The following is a 17,772-nucleotide window of genomic DNA, read 5'->3' as shown; positions in this document are numbered from 1 at the left end:
AATTATATATATATATATATATATATATATATATATACATACATACATAAATAAAACCATTTTTATGTATGTATGTAAGCAATGTGGTCACAAGCCACTTGCACCCCAGTCCTAGGAATGGTGAGTGCAGGTTTGCACCCCAAATCTGGGAGTGGCGAGTGCAGTGGATTTCTGAGAGATATATATTTATTTAGATCGTAGCGTGCGGCACTCCATGCCTAAAAAAGGACCAAACAGGCAGCTTTCAGGTGTTAACGTTTCAATGAGTTATGGCATTTTCATTCTGACGAAAATGCCATAACGCATTGAAACGTTAACACCTGAAAGCTGCCTGTTTGGTCCTTTTTTAGGCATGGAGTGCCGCACGCTACGATCTACATATTCTCTACCACAGTGGGGGCAACCAGCTAAGTACATTTTCTATGATTCAGAGTGCCGGAATATATATATATATATATATCTCTATCTATCTCTATCTATCTATCTATCTCTCTCTATCTCTCTCTATCTCTCTCTATCTCTCTCTATCTCTCTCTATCTCTCTCTCTCTCTATCTCTCTCTATCTCTCTCTATCTCTCTCTATCTCTCTCTATCTCTCTCTATCTCTCTCTATCTCTCTCTATCTCTCTCTATCTCTCTCTATCTCTCTCTATCTCTCTCTATCTCTCTCTATCTCTCTCTATCTATCTATCTATCTCTATCTATCTCTATCTATCTCTATCTATCCGCAAAGCAGATTGTTTTTTTTGGAGAGGGTGGAGGAGATAATGTTGTGTGGATAGGAATTCTGCCACTGTTGTCACTTCACACAGTGGAGGCTCCATGCTGGTACCCAGGACATATTTTAACCCCAGCAGCACATAAACCGAGATAGTGGCTCTCTGTGACTCCGACCAGGACAGCACATAAACAATTATATCCCCATTCATTCCTTCCCCTGTCACATGCAGCAACACACACAGCACGCACCTCTCTGTACTTCCTTCATCCAAGGAGTTAATCATTCCCGAGTCAGCTTGCCGGGCTGAAGGGAACTCTGGAGAAGTAAAGGGTGAGGAATGCAGGCTGCCGTTACTGTTACTGCCAGGCTGCTGGGTATCAGTGATCATCCTTCTCCCATGCTCCCTGCTCTGGGAGGACTGTAAGGTAGTGCCCGAGCAGCTCCGATCGAGGAGGGTGGCCTGCCAAGGCTGTCTCCGTCTCTGAAAAAAAAAATTGGCCTGTCAGGGGGGGGGTTCTAGGTACTCAGAAAACCCCCTGCGTGCGCTAGTGCCTGGGCGGCGGGTGCCGGGTTGATTATGTAGTGTGGTGCATTTGAAACAGTTACAAATATTTGTCTTTTGCTGTGTAACTCCAGGTCCCAACAAGCATCCCACGCAAGCTGGTACTTGGAGAACCACAAGTACCAGCATACGAGGAATTATGGGCCTGCTGGTACCTGTAGTTTCACAGCGAAAGCAATATCAAAAAACAACACACACCGTAGAAAATAATACTTTATTAAAACCTACATGCACACACCTGTACACACACTCGCACATACTCACTTATGTATCCCTGTAGCCAATCACGTCTTTTTCTCCAGTAGAATCCCTGCGATAATAAAATAAATAAAAATATATATATATATATTATAATATTTCTGACTATATCCATACTCTCCTGCTCCTACGTGTGGGTCATGTCCTCTTTGTTCCATGTAGGCAGTCCCTGGTCTTGGCAAAATAAAAAAACGGAAATACCCGGACCCGCGAACTAAGTACCATTCTCTAAGGACAGTACTATCCGAATGACTGCTCATCTGCGGTATTTTACTATGGAAATCCCGGTGCTGAGAGAAGCGAGCCTTCTGCTTCTCAGCCAATGAGCGATTCCCACCATTAAAGTCAATGGTGAGAACTGCAAAGGTAACCTTGCTATTCTCATTAAAGTAAGTGGTGAGGACCGCCCATTGGCTGAGAGGTGGATGGCAAAATCTGAAGATGCGATGTACGCACATCGGCAGGGGCGAATCTACCCATTGGCCAGGATGGCATTCGCCAGGGGCACTGACTGAGGGAGGGGCGCCACCCACGGCCATGGGCAGAATCGCATAGGTAGTTCAGAGTCTTAACTACTTTTCTGAACTCAGAAGTAGGTCCTCCTATTACCGTGCACAGAGGGGCACCATGGGAGCTCAGGAGGCCTCAGAACTACAGGAGGCCTCTGGGTGGCGCAGCTCGCTGTTGTCGGACCCTGATGCCGGGCTGGCTCGCAGGGGGCTGTCTGAAGGGGTCTCTGCGGCTCCGCTCATCATTCGGGAATCGGGGGAGACTGGAGACTGCAGGAGGGGGAGGGAACTCTGGGGCCGCTGAAAAGGAAGGGAACAAAGCTTCCAGGTAACGACCCTGGGGAATTATATGAGGGATGATGGTTAGTGATGGGATTTGGGGGTTAGTGTATGAGGGGTGTTAATCTCATCGCTGGACTGTATTCTCTGTGTATGTATTACACCTCCCCTCCTCACTGACTGCTGCTCCCTCCTGGTGAGCTTTATTAATTCCCATGTATGTACTATACCCCCCACCTCCTCACTGATTGATACTCCTTCCTGGAGGGCTTTTTTCCTCCCCATTTAGGTACTATAACCCCTCTCCCCCTCCCGTCCCCACTGACTGCTGTTTCCTCCTGGCAGCTTTATTCCTCCCCATCTATGTATTATACTCCTCCTCCTCACTGACTTCTGCTCCCTCCTGTTGAGGTATATGTAGTTTAAATACCACTGGGTTTCCGATGCCGGAATCCCGACACCTTTCAGATTCCCAGCACCAGCATCCCAATGGTAAGTATTTGGGTTAGTGGGATGGGCACTAGAGGGCGGGTTAGGCTGCGGGGGGTAAGGTTTAGGATTAGGCTTGCAGGAGGGATAGGGTTCGGGGACGGCTCTAGGGGTGTTAGACCAGTGCAGTCGCACAGGGGCGCCACCCCTCCTCAGCATACCGACTTCAGCGGGACAGTACTGTCCCGCTGTTCCACCCGCGGGCTGAAGTGGCCCGCGGGTGGTCAAATCGGGAGGTTGGGGACCCCCACCGCCGGACCTACGGAGTGTGAATGGATGCTGCGCGCATACGCGCGGCAACCATTCACTGACTGGAGAGGACTGGGGGCAGCCCAGCCAGTGACTGAGTGCTGGGCTTTACCCCCAGCCTGACGTTATTTGGAGGCGTGCCATGCGGGCACGACTCAAAATAACGTCACACAGGGGCGTGACCTATGGTAATTGGGCCACGCCCAAAAATTCAGGCATGCGCGGCGAAGCCGTGCACGATGTTGGGGTGCCTTCTCAAGGGCCAGCACAGGGTGCTCCGAACCCTGGAGCCAGCCCTGGTAGGGTTAGGATACTTACCGACAGGTGTCGTTTCCTAACCCCGTCGGGATGACAGTGTCAGGATTCTGAGTGCTGGCATTCCTTACCCAACCCCTGGGGGCCTTTTATTCTTCTCTTTGTGTTGCATAATGTATATAAGGGGTACTACTGTGTGGCTCTAGGGGCTCTAGCATGTGGTGTAACATGTATTAGGAGTACTACTGTGTGGTGTTATGTGTATATGGGGTACTACTGTGTGGCCTAATGTGAAGAAGGGATACTACTATGCAGTGTAATGTGAGTAAATGGCAGTACTGTGTGGCGTAATTTGAATTGGGGGTATTAATTTGAGGCCACGTCCCTTCCCCATGAGACCACGCTCCTTTTTCAGAGCGTTCTTCCCTAGTTACAATACGGGGGGGTGGGCGCCAGTCCCTTACTTTGCCATGGGCTCTCGGATCGCCGGATACACCCCTGCACATCGGCATCATGATCGTGAGTGGACACTCATATTTTGGACATACAGTACACGATTTGTCATTCCGATGAGTCAATCGGGCGAATTGTGTAAAATATAGTTAAGAGTGTACGCACCTCAACTCTGGGTGGATGTATGTATGCAATAAAGTTTTACCACATCCAAATGAGGCTCAGTGAATCAGTTTCTGTAGCATCTATGGTAGCTGGGCATTAGTAGCATAACATTTGAGCTTTATGCCAGTGTAAAAAAAAAAAAACCTGAAGCTCTCTCTAAGGTTATGTTAACTTATTAGCCACTAAGATGCCAGCTGAGGTGACTGTCCTCAGAATAGGGCGATCTTTACGTTTATTTAAAATACATTTTAAATATAAAATTTTAAAAGGTTTAATCTAGAAACTGATAATTATTTAGCTGGTTATGTTGATTTCTCATTTGCAGCATGGCCAAATTGTAGAACAAAGTTTAATGGCCAAACTGAATATTAATACGTCTGACAGTTTTATAGTCCGAACAATTACTGTGCTCCTTTTTTAAAGCTGCTTTTTTTTCCACTTTTTGGGATCTTATATTTGAAGCTGCTGCAAATTTGTTTTGTGGTATAAATTTCTACTTCTCAATCTGAACATGACTCTTATGAGTAGCATTAATGAACATGGCCCGCAACGAGGGTATGTGTGGCACAGTCGCTGTGCCAGTGGCACCCTTCTATAGTTGGTGCTGTACTTGTAATGACAGCCTGGAGAGGCGCTTGGCAGGGTCCAGTTACTTGACTGCTCAATACCCAGACCTCCTTCCCTTTGTGATGTCATGTTCTGAGGATGGAGCTTCGCATATGCTGTGAAGGAGCCCTGCTACTCCCTGTGGCTAAGGCTCCCATTTTATCAATGAAGGTAAACACTAGAACAATTTTTTTTCGGATAATATCGCTGTGATACAAACGAAAAATCCACTTGTATTTACCAATACTTACCCCCCCTCCGGTGAGGTCCAGCGAAGTCGTCCTCCTCTGTGAGGTCCTCCGCTGGGCTTCTGGCAGCCTAACGCTGCAACGACTGGGGTCATGTGTAATGTGCATATGGGACGGTCCATCTGTGCATGTGCGTGACCCTGCAGCACCAGGTCCTCATTGCCTGCAATGGGGACAGCATTGCTCTCGCCATCTAAGCGCTCACTTAGATTACCGCTGTTTATTAAATGCAGATAGGAAGTCATAACCCCTTTAGCAAGCGCTAAAGGGGTTAAACTTTGTTGATAATTGGGGGCATAAGCACCTTGATCAGTTCCTTACGTGAAATTAGAGGCTAATAGTGAGATCAATTTCTGTTATTCACTGATGTGGGCTGTCTGTTAAGACATTCTAAGATTCAAAAGATTTTGCGATCTCTTGATCTCAATGTCCACTCAAATGTGATCCATCCACTAATACAGGATATCCCAGGGCCGGTGCTACCGTTGGGCAACCTTAGGCAGCCGCCTAAGGGCGCCAGCCACTGGAGGGTGCCACTGAGTCAAAAATAAATAAATTAATTAATGGCATTCATGGCTGAGTGGCATATTATGAATTGGCGGCAGTGTTATGAGGTACATTATGATTTTGACGTAATATTCTACATAGTATATTATGAAATTGGGACGTGTGGCATGTTGTTTAACTAGGGAGACAGATGCGATGCATACTATGAATTGGAGGGAGCAGGGGCGGTTGGTGAAATGTTGCCTAAGGCGCCCGGAAACCTTGCACCGGCCCTGAGGATACCACTTGGATAATGCTACCCTAGAGAGGTTTTTAAGTAAAATGGTTTTCCAAATAGAATTTCCAGTGGCAGTGCAAGACTATTAGGAAGGATCGCCTCTCTAGTGTAGAGCATAGATATCAACAATAATGAAGAAAGTGTTTATTGACCTTTTTTGATATGTGAATTCTAGTTGCTGTTCATATATTAATGAGCAGAACAGACAGTGTAATGGTTAGCATTACTGCCTCAAAGCACAAAGGTCGTGGGTTTGATTTCCTAACTGTGTGGAGTCTGTATATTCTCCCTCTGCTTGCATGGGTTTCCTCCCACACTCCAAAAATATACTGGTAGGTTAATTGGCTCCCTACAAAAAATAATAAACCCTACCTAGTGTGTGTCTGCGTGCACGTGGTAGGGAACAGATTATAAGGTCCACTGATCTAAATGGGCAAATATTCTCTGTAAATCACTGCAGAATATATGTGCGCTATATAAATAGCTGGTAATATATAAATATTAATCAGTTATCGAGACTGTAATTTTACCTCCTGAGATTGAGTATTTTTTTATTTATAGTATTCTAATCTCCCTCCGTTTCACAGGCACAAAGGACACTGTTGCCATCATGATTGGATACCAAAAAGGGATTGAGATCATAAAGCTGATTCAGGGTGACTCCCAGGTGAACATGATGATTGATGTGGGAAAGAAACACGGGTCCTGGGTGAACCACTATTCCATCTTCTTTGTCTCTGTGTCTTTCTTCGTTGTCACAGCAGCTACCGTAGGCTACTTCATCTTCTACTCAGCCCGCCGATGGAAGCACACGAGGGCTCAGAACCAGAAACAGGTAACATAATGTTAGCAATAACTTTTTTTTTTTTTTTTTTTTTTTCTTGAGCCTTCAATCAATCCTAAAAAAAAACCCAACAAAAACCCATCTTCCTCCAGCAAGACAGACAATACGTTGCTTTGTGTTAGTGTTTGGTAGAATATTTAAGAAAGAATATTGGAATTTAAATAACATCTACAATATGGAATTGTTGTATCCCTAAGGTACAATACACCATAGCTATCAATCTTTCAAGACTTTGTAATTTTGAATGCATTTTTTTTTTTTTTAACTTTTGGGAGTGTTTTTTTTTTTTAGCTATGGTGTATTATACCCACTTTATATGAAGATAGCTGTTAATACAATTACCTTTTTATGTAACCATTCAGCGTTGGACGCAAACTTAATGACACTAACTGCAAAACCGACTATACTGTAGTATGTTTTATTGGGATGCAGTCATAATACCCGACCGTGGGGATTCCGGCGCTTAAAATGCTGGTGCTGGCATCCCAAAAGTAAGTAGCGGGGTAAGGGGGAGAGTTAGCAATATGGTTAGGCACTAAGGGGGGAGGGTTACGTTTAGGCACTAAGGGGGGAGGGTTAGGTTTAGGCACTAGGGGTAGAGTTAGGATACCTAACGACAGGTGTCTGTATCTTAAACCTGTCAGGATGCAGCGTCTGACTGCTTGAATCCCGAGCGCCGGTATCCCATACTCAACCCTTTATTCACATGTGACAATAGTATATAAAACTTGTGTAGACTAAAGGTGGCAGATCACCAATATGTAAGTATTGGATTGGCTATGATGAGTTTGCCATCCTTTCTCTTGCCTGTCACCAGAACATGTTTGCAACCACACCATCCAAACACCACACCATACACTCCTCTTTTCTGTGACTATACTCGGCAAGGTAATAAGGAGTTAATAATAATATATGTCTGTTCTTAACTTAGGAATGTGATTTTGTGGGTATGACCTGCAGTAATGTTCCCATAAAGATTTAATTGCTTAATTGGCCTTGTATACCTAAATACGCTAATGTCTTAAACTGCTAAACCTGTTCATAAAAATTGGTATAAGATTTATGTTGAATAATACATGTTCTGCTTCCAGAGAACATGATGTATATTTTGAATGAGCGATTCCAGTATGTAGGAATATGGTGAACGAATTAAGTTAGGACAAATCAATATTAAAATGTAGCAAAATAATGAATGCTATAGCTGCCATTGACCATAAGGAAGATTAATATGAAGTTGTGAAGTGTGATAAGTAATGTGGCGAATCGTGTGTGCGCATTGGATCATCTCGCTGATCTCCCTAGTCCGGCTCCACCCACTGCAGCAGCAGATGATGGTCATTCAATGTGTATGAAAGTCCATCATCTGCAGATATATCTGTCAGGTGTGTACCCACATTAAGCCCAGAACAAGCCTACTATTGATGGTAATCTGTATGCTGTGATGCCCATCTTCTGTGAAACATATCTGCATATATATTTAGAGAAGACACTATTCCCTGTTTTGTTAAAGCACATGTTTTGCACCCTAACCTTGATGCAATATTTTAATCTAAGTTTTCTGGAATCTGTAGGCAGAAGTGTATGTTAGATCAGAGGCCTAGCAAATCTGAGTAATACAATGCAATTTTGTACCCATCCATTCTTATTGTATCAGCTGTAAACAAGTCATAGCAGTCTTTTGATAAAACACCTTGCCTGCGCATTAGGGAACTCAGAGTTATATCGGCTACACCACCCCTTTAATTGCTTTAATTATAGTATGACGACAAATGCACACACAGAACAGGCGTTTGGGACATTCTGTGATAGGGCTACTGAATGAATGAGCTTTCTATATTCAGATGAACTACTTCTTACAATATTTGTTTTTGGAATTTGCCAAATTAATGACAAATACTGTACTTGTTAAGCCAGTTATTTGAAAACAAGTTACTGACCTATATTAAAAAATCACATGGTGTTTTGTGCATTTTACTAGGTATGAGTTATCCATTTCTGTGAATGTTATGTACACAAGTAAACATTCCTCTCTTTAAACCAAACTTTCTCTTTATACCAAAGTTCTCTTTTCTTTTGTTTCCTTCCAAAGGGGCAGAACAGATGGGCCAAGTGGTTCTCATCTGCCGTCAAATTCTGTTTCATGTCTACCTACAGTGCATTATATAACATACTCTGAATGTATTTCTTATCTGTATGCTATTAGGCTTTTGTGAAAAGAATAAAATATTTTTTTATACCACTTTCACAGCAAAATTTCCCTAAAACCTGGCGCTCAAATTTGAGCGCCGAGTCGTTTTGCCATATATATACATACATACATACATACATACATACATACATACATACATTTTTTATTTATTTATTTTTTACCAGAGCTGACAGGATATACTGGGGTTTGTAGTTTCCCAACACCTGCTAAACTACAGGTTGCCCAGCCCTGGTCTAGTGGAAGGTTAGCTAGTGTGGGATAACATTACCTACTCTGGCTTTTTCAAGGCATCCCAGATCTTGTTGTAGCATTTTTTATTATATGGTTAATTCAATTAAAAATGGCATATATTTCATAAACCAAATGTAACTTTTTTTTCTTTTCTTAAATGACCGATTAGTGTGTCGCTATTAATATTGGTGGTTGTGTTTTGCTGGTTTTACAGCACTAACCTGCAATAACACTACAGTACTGTCTCAAATCTCAATTGGTTTCATGTCTTACGATTGGTAATCAGAACTTTGAACCATACATTAAAATGAAGCAAAGATTTGCATATAAAGTATTGTTTTTATATATTGCTGTGATTCTGGCTCCATTACAACAGAACAGCAATGCTGTGCAGTTTCCTGGATGAATGACACTAATATCACATTTTGCATTCGGCATCCCGGTGGTCTGTTTGCCAACGCTTACATTACCAGAGCAAGAATACCGAAACCGGTCAGAATCTCGGCGCCGACATCCTGACCATTGATGCCAAAGGTAAGTAGCGGGGTGGGGGGGACGGCTAGGTTTAGGGTTTAGGCACTAAGGGGTGAGGGTAAGGCACTAAGGGGGGAGGGTTAGGGTTCGGGGATGGGAAGGTTAGGTTCAGGCACTAGGGGGGAGGTTAGGGTTAGGCACCAAAGAGGGAGGGAGGGTTAGGGTAGGGTGAGTGGAGGGTTAGCCTACCGACCAACAAGTGTTGGTGTGTTAACACTGTCAAGATCCCGACTGTCTGTATTTCATACTGATTCCATTCCTAGATCATTCCTGACTCATGACTCAGTGGGTGTGTAGTTTCTATTTATTTTCATCTATTGGTATGAAATAATGTGTTGGTTGCTTAAAGCAGAACACCAATCTCCTGTTTAAGTTTCCCTGCATCATACATTTCACCCTTATTTGCACTTGTAAAACTTTTTGTTTCTCCCCGGATACCTGGCACAACGTTGTAGTTTTGTTTGGAATGAGTTCAAATGGCAATAAATTAAGATCTAAGCAATTTGTTGTTTTAGGCTTAAGGGATATGCAAACTATTATTCTGCTTATCATATTATTGCCTTTTGGACTTTCTGTTCACAACAAATAAGGAAGTATTTTTTATGTTTATTTTTTTGTTGATGGTGAGCACAAAAAGTTCCTGGTCAAGGTAGGATATGGGGTAGACAAAGAGAGGCCACTATTTGCCCTGTAATACTAATGAATGTATTCTGCACTAAACATCCTCTTGTACTGCAAAGCTGTTGCAAGAACCCTAGGGGTAAATTTACTAAGCTGAGAGTTTGCAAACTCTGGAGAGTTTGGCCATTTTATCCCACTCTCAGATTTACTAATGTCACTCGAGAGAGAGAGAGAGATTTCCTTTACTATGGGAAAATACTGGAGAGTTGGCAAACTGTCTTCAATTCACCATCGGCAAAACTCGAGAACCTTTTCACTGGTGAAGATGGGATTCTGGAATTTTCCAAGCTGAGTTTCTAAACCTCTATGATATGGGAAAACTCTCCTGTAAAAACTTGTGAAATAAATACACCTGCCTGTGATCTGTGCGTTTGGCAGAAACATACACAGATCACTGATCCTGTATGTTTCTGCCTGTGAATATATAAAAAGTTAAATATCAGAAAAAAATGACACAGCCCCCCCCCCCCCCAAAAAAAAAAAGCTAACCAGCCCCAGAATTGCCAGCCAGTCCTGGTTTCTAAAATTACGGGGAGCGAAATGTGTAGGGTCGCACTGTAATTTAGAAACCAACACCAGGCTGCAGGGCCAGTCCTGGTTTTAAATATAGGGGGGGGGGGGGGGAATTGCATAGGTACTTAAAACCAGCACCGGATCCAAAACGGCCGGGCTGTAATGCCATGGCCCGGAGACCTTTCGCTGGGGCTCCAGGGCCAAAGCATTATCAGCCCAAGCCGGTCAAGCCAAGCCGGGGTTACCAGAGGAGGTGGGGATGCCCCCAAGAAGGCCCCCCCCCCTGAAACCCCAGGCTTGGACTGAAGCCTGGGGCTTTTACACGCACCCCTGGAGCATTGGGAATGGGGGTAATAATGTAGAGAATAGAAGGAAACTATTGTATTTTACAGTGGGACTACAGGTGCCGACATGCCTGCCCTTTGGCACTTGTCGAGCTACAAGTGCCAGCAGACGGGCGGCACCTGTACCCCCACTGTAAAATAAATAGTTAAATAAAGACAAAACGCACACACCGTGACTAGTAGTGCTTTATTACATACACCTACCCATTCACACATACTTACCTATACCAGATGTTTCTGTCTCCAGTAGAATCCCTAATGACTGGCCCTGCAAAAAATTTTTCATACACTCCTATATCCTGGTGCTGGTCTCCGTGGGAACTCAGTAGCCGGAGCCAAACAGCGGCTGCTCAGTCAGCGACCACTGTTTGGCTGGCGAGACGTGCAAATCCCGTGGAGTCCCGTCAGCTGGCATTCGCGAGCTATCTGTATGTGTGGCAACACACATACAGATAGCGGGTCCGTCTGGTCGGGTAAGTTGTTTTTTGGTTTTGCCAAGTCCACGGAGATGCTGCGGAGACCAGCGTCAGGATGAGTATGAAATCTCTTTTGCAGGGCCAGTCATTAAGGATTATACTGGAGAAAGGGACAGAAACATCTGGTGTATGCATCATTACTATTACACCACGGGCTGACAGTGCCTGTGAATCATCAAAGGTGGCCCAGAGTGATGGAAGTGCTGTCGGGCTGTCAATCATGCAAGAAGGACCAGCGTGAGGACATGCTGCAGGGGGCGGGGCCGCTGACAGGTCAGGGCTGTCAATCATACAAGAGGGCCCAGGGTGTGAGACGCACTACTGGGGGAGGGGTGACAGGCGGCTCAACAGTCACGTCAGCCCACCGGGAAACATCCTGGTGACTTTTACAGCCAATCCGCCACTTGGAGCGGGTACTAAGTGCCAGGGCATAATGCGGGAGCCGGGTCCGCCACCAACCTCTTTACTGTCATTGGCAGCAGCCTGTGTCCTCCCCAGCCCAGCGCACACTGCACTGAGCTGCGGTGTGTCCAGGGAAGCTGCTGCCACTGATCAGCAAACCACACCAGTCTCTCCCTGGATGTGCAGGTGAGATTTCCCCCCCCCCCCTCTTGTTTTTGCCCCATGTGTAACGCGCATGGCAGCAGCAAATACTGTTTTTTTTTTTTTTTTTATTGTTTTTGTTTATTTTTATTTTTTTTGTTTGTATTCAACAAAAACTGGGAAAAAAATAGTATAAGCTACATTCCGCAGATTTATCAGACATAGGGCAGGATGTACTAACCTTGCGGGGTACATCCCGCCAGACATCGCATTGTTACCGATTGCGGTACTGATCGCATGTTAGTATACATGCAAAGGACAGTTCTTCCGATAAGAGCTGTCCTTTGCAATCAGCCCTGCGTCCTGGACTTCTGGGTTTATGACCTGGGAGTCCATCTGCGCATGCGTCTGTTCAATGAACGATATTCCTTCAGCTTTCTGTAGTGCAGGACAAATGATATTGGGTGTACACACTGAAAGATATCTATATATTTCAGTGAAGTCCTCCTGCCTCATCTCTGAACAGGCAATTCTTGACAATATCGTCTAGGTTGGCCTGCATGTACAGACGACCATAGAATCATTATCGTCCATTCGGGAACGTGCATCGTTGGTCGATCGCTGCATAAGAGAATGGAAAATTTTACGTCATCATACATGGATATCGTACAGTGTGTATTCACATATAGTTTATCACTCTTCAATTTATCACTTTCCAGAGCGTAGTAAATCTGCCCTCAGTCTCATAAAAAAAACAAAAAACGACATGCTTCATTAATCCCTTAATTTTACTATTCCTAACCTAAGCTATGCCAAATACCCATCGACCACTTTATAACCTTATCTGTTCTACTTGTTGCAGCCAGCGTTCAAAAAACCGCTGTCTGGCAGGTTCACCGAGACACCGAGAGGAGGAAGGGCAATCTGAGAGGAGATGGGCCATGCAGCCTATTGCTGTAGCACACAACCCACTGCTAGTAGTTGATAACCATATGCCCTCACTCCTCGGCTTACAGAGTAGACTGTCTTCATCTATCCCACCCTGGAGCTGGCTTGAGGAGTCAGTTGACCTGCTGTTGCACCCCACTTCACCTGGGGTATGTGCCCCACTAGCTATGCCCCCTGCAGATGGGTACAGGTGCATCAAGCAAGTGTCACATCACATATAGGGATATATGTATTAGGCTGCGGACTTTAAGCATTGACGAGTCCTGTGCGAGACTGCCTGATGATTTAAAGTAGCAGTCATTTAAAAGGCAAAACCAGGTTGATTTTGCTTTTTAAATGACTGCTTCTTTAAAACATCAGGCAGTCTCGCAGGAATCTGTTTGAAATACCGCCGTCCCTCTGGCCGGCAGTTTGTATCCCGTCCGTGGCAGGCCAACAGAAGCTGAGATCCCGGCAGTGGCAGCCCGACAGCGCTGGAAATCCTGATCGTCCGTAGGTAAGTAAAAACTACCCTAACCCTCCTTAGGGGTGCCTAACCCTAACCCCCCCCCCCCCCTTCCCCGCTGCCTAACCCTAAATCCCGCCCGGGTGCCCTAAACCTAACCACTCCCTGCAGCAGTCCGCTCGCGGCGCCCGGCATCCCTCCGATCAGGATGCCGGGCGCCTGACTCCCGGCATCGGGAAAATGCCAGGCGTCTAGATATAGATTCCTGTTATTTAACCCTCGCCAGGATAAAGCAATCGGGAATCCGGCTGTCGGGATTAAGGCAGCCGGTTTCCCGATTGCATCCCGTCTCGCAAAGGATATATACCCAGTGGCACAACTAGGCATTTGAAGGCCCTATAGTAAGTTTGTTAGGGCCTCCTATGTACCACCCAATGGTGAAAATGTATATAACACATGTAACTCTGACAAGGAAGTTGGGCCCCCCTAAGATCTAGGCTACATAGCAGCTGCTCCCCTTGCACCTATTGTAGTTGCACCCATGCATATACCCCATAGTGTCTAAAGAATGTCAACACTCCTGTAATTGTAACGCAAATTACATATAGGCAGATGGCTGAATGAATGAAGCTGAATATATGGGATACTGAATAACACCGATTTGCAGTCCAAAAATATTAACCAAATAAGCGGTGACAACTAAAATGTATTCTGTTCCTTAGTTAGCCCCTTAGTAGTTCAAGCTAAAGCTGTTTTATCTTGAACCACTTACACTATTCTGGTTTATCTGGCCTTATAGCCAGTTAGAACTGAAAGTAGTATCCACCAGGGAACCTAGCACGTGAGGAACCTGTCAGTCCTGAGCTTTGCAGCTCTTCTTGGTTACCAGTCTAATGAATTCTGTGTTTTTATACCACCTGCCGCAGCTCCTGTATGACATCTGGCAATACTGCAGATTACGATATATAGTCTGACCGTGTATATTTTGAAAGGCAGAAGCGTTGGCTATTTTTATGTTATAATAACTACAGAACTTGTGACTGCAAAAACAAATGGAATAAGACGGTCTCCTATCCTGTTATATATTTAACTTTGCAACACTGTACAAAGGTGAAAGTACAGAGACATATGACAGTGTTAGCAGCACTTTAGATAAGATAACTCTAATCTAGGATTGAGTAAGCCATTTTAAGAGAGAAAATAATAGTGAAATGTTGCACACAATAGAAACTGGGTCTCTAGTCCATAAGCATTGTAGGTGCTTACTTTGGAGGAGTGTTTATGTGGAGCGTGGGGATGGGAGAAGAGTGCTATGCAGGGCTGCCATCAGAAACTGTGGGGCCCGGGACTGACAAAATAGCCAGGCCCCCCCTGTTAAATCTAGTGCTCTGCCCAGCCCTTTTATTCCCCACTTCACTCTCATCCTGGTTATTAAATCCATTGCTCTGCCCAGCTCAATCTCCCCACTTCACTCCCCCCCCCCCCCCCCCTGTAAACCAGTGCTCTGCCCTGTCTGCCCAGCTTTTTTTCAGAACTTTACTTCCCCAACCATGCCACCCCTGATTAAATTCAGTGCTCTGCCCAACTCTTTTTTCCCCCACTTCACTCTGCCCTCTTTATTAGATGCAGTGCTCTGCGAGTCTGCCCAGCTTTATTTCCTCCCTGCCCGTTGTGCACCGCTTTACCACTTACCTTGTTTCCTTGAAGAAGGCTCAGTTGTTCCCACTGGCATCTTCTCGGCTTCCTCAGCAGATGCTGCTCCTCCTGCGCCGGGGCTCCTCCGAACTCTCCCTCCAGCGGCGCGGCATGACGTCACGCGCGCTAATCCGGAAACAAACTTTATTGAACATGTGGCCGGCAGGTGTCCTGTAGGCTGGACCGAGCGGGCCCTGGCTGCCTCCTCCATTGGGGACTGGATCAGCGGCGATGACGGGTGGTAGCAGCGGCCGTCTCCCTTTGTACTGGTCAAAGGGGCAGTGCAGGCTGCAGGCTTTACGGTGGCAGATGGTAGGAGCAGGTGGGCCCAAGCAGGCCCCCCTCCATTCAGCCCGGGCCTCCAGTCCCGGCAGTCCCCCCCTGATGGCGGCCCTGGTGCTATGTACTATAGTACCTTTTCTTCCCTATAGCATGGCATTGTGGTACTAACATGCATTTATGAGTTTGCCAGAAATAACTATTCACACAAAAATCACTGTGGGTCATTTCTGAGAATCAAAAACTGCATACTTTCCGCAAAGTGTATTTCAATTCATAACCCACATCAGTCTTTGGATGCACCCTTGCAAAAGCATTTGCAAAGATAAACATGAAAAATGTAGAGGGTGAAAACCCTAAAAAGTTTGAGTGTTTAGATTCTAGTGTGTGTCTGCGGTAGGGAATTAAGACATAAGCCAGGACATCCACAGATATTTGCATTTTCATGGTATTATGCCGCAATACCACAATCCTGTTGTCACGCCCACCCCCCTTGTGCTTGCTATCTGGATGTCCCATCTGGCACTTATTGGATTCTATTCTACCGACCCCCCACAAGCGCAGAAATGGCAACAACTTTAGGTTTAATTCAAGTGGGGTCAGTCTAATTATACGCGATGCACTTGCGGGTGTGAGTCATCGCGACAACGGACGTACTTGTCAGCAGCCTGAACTTGCTCAAAATTGTGTACACAAAATTTAACGAGTTCAGCCTGAAAGAGGAGTGCGAGATGCAATGCCGTTGCTGGCGTTTGAATGCCTTGGCAACGGCAAAACACACCCGCATCGCACCCTTAATTGGAGTGGCCCAAATGTTTATCTTTCTATTTTTTTTTTTTTCCCCTTTTGATCTACCCTTCACTATGAGCATATTTACTCTTCACAGTGAGAACAAAATCATATTGATATCTCCACAGGTAAACATAAGACATACAATCTTTTTTGATCATGGTGCTGGCTGGAGACAGCCCTGCCTACAATTATTGCTTAACTCCGTCTCTGAACAAATCTTTTATCAAGCTAGGGTTTATGTGGTTTGCCTGCATCTGGTAGGTTAATATACAAGCACAGATGATTGATTTTGTAAAATGAGAGACTGGCACTGACCTATCTCTAAATGTCCTAATATTCAGTCTCTATCTCCCTCTCCCGATTGTACTTAACATTTAGCTAGCACCTTCTAGAAGATAATGGCTAGAATGTGATTGGTTGCTATGTACAACATCTCTACTTCTAAAAACTCTCACTTTAGTAGGATGATGATAATATGGAGTACTACAATGTAGCAGCCGCAGCTTTTTTATTCTAAGTTTCATTGTGCTTCATATACAGACTGAGGTGCACAAAGATATGTGTCACATAACAAATTAATCGTCACTGTCTGCTGGTGCGTCCGCATTGTGACTAAAGCTGCATACACACAGGATAATTTTTATGGACGATAATATTATTCGATATATCGTTGATATCAACCAGTGTGTATGCATGGAACGACCAACGATGTGCGCTCCCGCTGGGCGATAACTATATCTTTGGCTGTCCGTGCATGCAGGCCAATTTGGACAAGATCGTTAAACGATATTGTACACATCGATCAGTGTACCATGTTGAACAGTCAACGAGATTTAAGTGTTTTGACACTCCCTATACTCCATTTTGTCAGACGGTGAGATGCAAACAGCAATTTGGATTTCAGGAGCAAATTTACATCAAATAAAAATGGTAAGTACCTACACTGCTGGCCACCATTGTTCAAGCTGGCCACTCTCAGCCTGAAACACTGCTGTCCTGAAGCCGCGGTTGTCCATAAAATGTCAGCAATTCTATGAGAACAGCGATTCTTATTGAAAATGCTACAATTAATGTAAAAAAAAAAACTAAAAACAGAAACCTCTAGAAATAGAAGTAGTTTTTTTTTTAAGGGTAAAACACACAGCACAATATGGTAAACTATATGATCATACAGAGCAGCTCCTACACGGGTACAATGTGATATCATGAGGATGTTGTCACAAACCATTACACAAATAGAAATGATGCATTGCATTAAGAAGCCACCTCCCACTAATAATGTCTTTGGCCACCAATCTTTGTTTGATCAGGGCCAGCTCCTGGCACACTTCATGTGTGGCCGCACAGGGATGCCGGGGTCCGGAATCCAGAAGATTCCAGCCCTGCACCCACTTGATTGTGTTTATAATTGTATGCTCTGTGTTCGGGTAGGCACTGGGGAAGAGCCAGGGTGCGCTAGGTGCCAATACACTTAGCGCCGGCTGGGTGTATGGTGCCTATTGACACTGGCCACCAATGTTATCTGTATGTTTTTTATGCTTATTGACATTGCCCAATAATACTACCACAAGCTACAGATGTGTCCTCATACATCTAGCCTCCTTTCGCTCTAAACAGCCCCTTTAGTCGCTCCTTGCCTTGGCGTGACTCAGCTCCGAG

General features: G+C 44.9%; 1 protein-coding gene across 1 annotated transcript in view; it reads left to right on the top strand.

The window, feature by feature from the left end:
* RNF128 (ring finger protein 128) overlaps positions 1–17,772 on the top strand; it is an 89,594-nt gene that overhangs the window by 26,705 nt on the left and 45,117 nt on the right. The window contains exon 2 of the mRNA XM_088482799.1: positions 6,167–6,414. Within this exon, the coding sequence (XP_088338925.1) occupies positions 6,167–6,414 (248 nt within the window). The remainder of the gene's footprint in view (positions 1–6,166; positions 6,415–17,772) is intronic.

The sequence above is a fragment of the Taudactylus pleione genome, unplaced genomic scaffold (assembly GCF_031769625.1).
Source record: "Taudactylus pleione unplaced genomic scaffold, aTauple2 ptg000296l, whole genome shotgun sequence".
NCBI lineage: Eukaryota > Metazoa > Chordata > Amphibia > Anura > Myobatrachidae > Taudactylus > Taudactylus pleione.
Note: the sequence above shows the minus strand (reverse complement) of the source record. Positions and strands in the feature narration are given on the sequence as shown.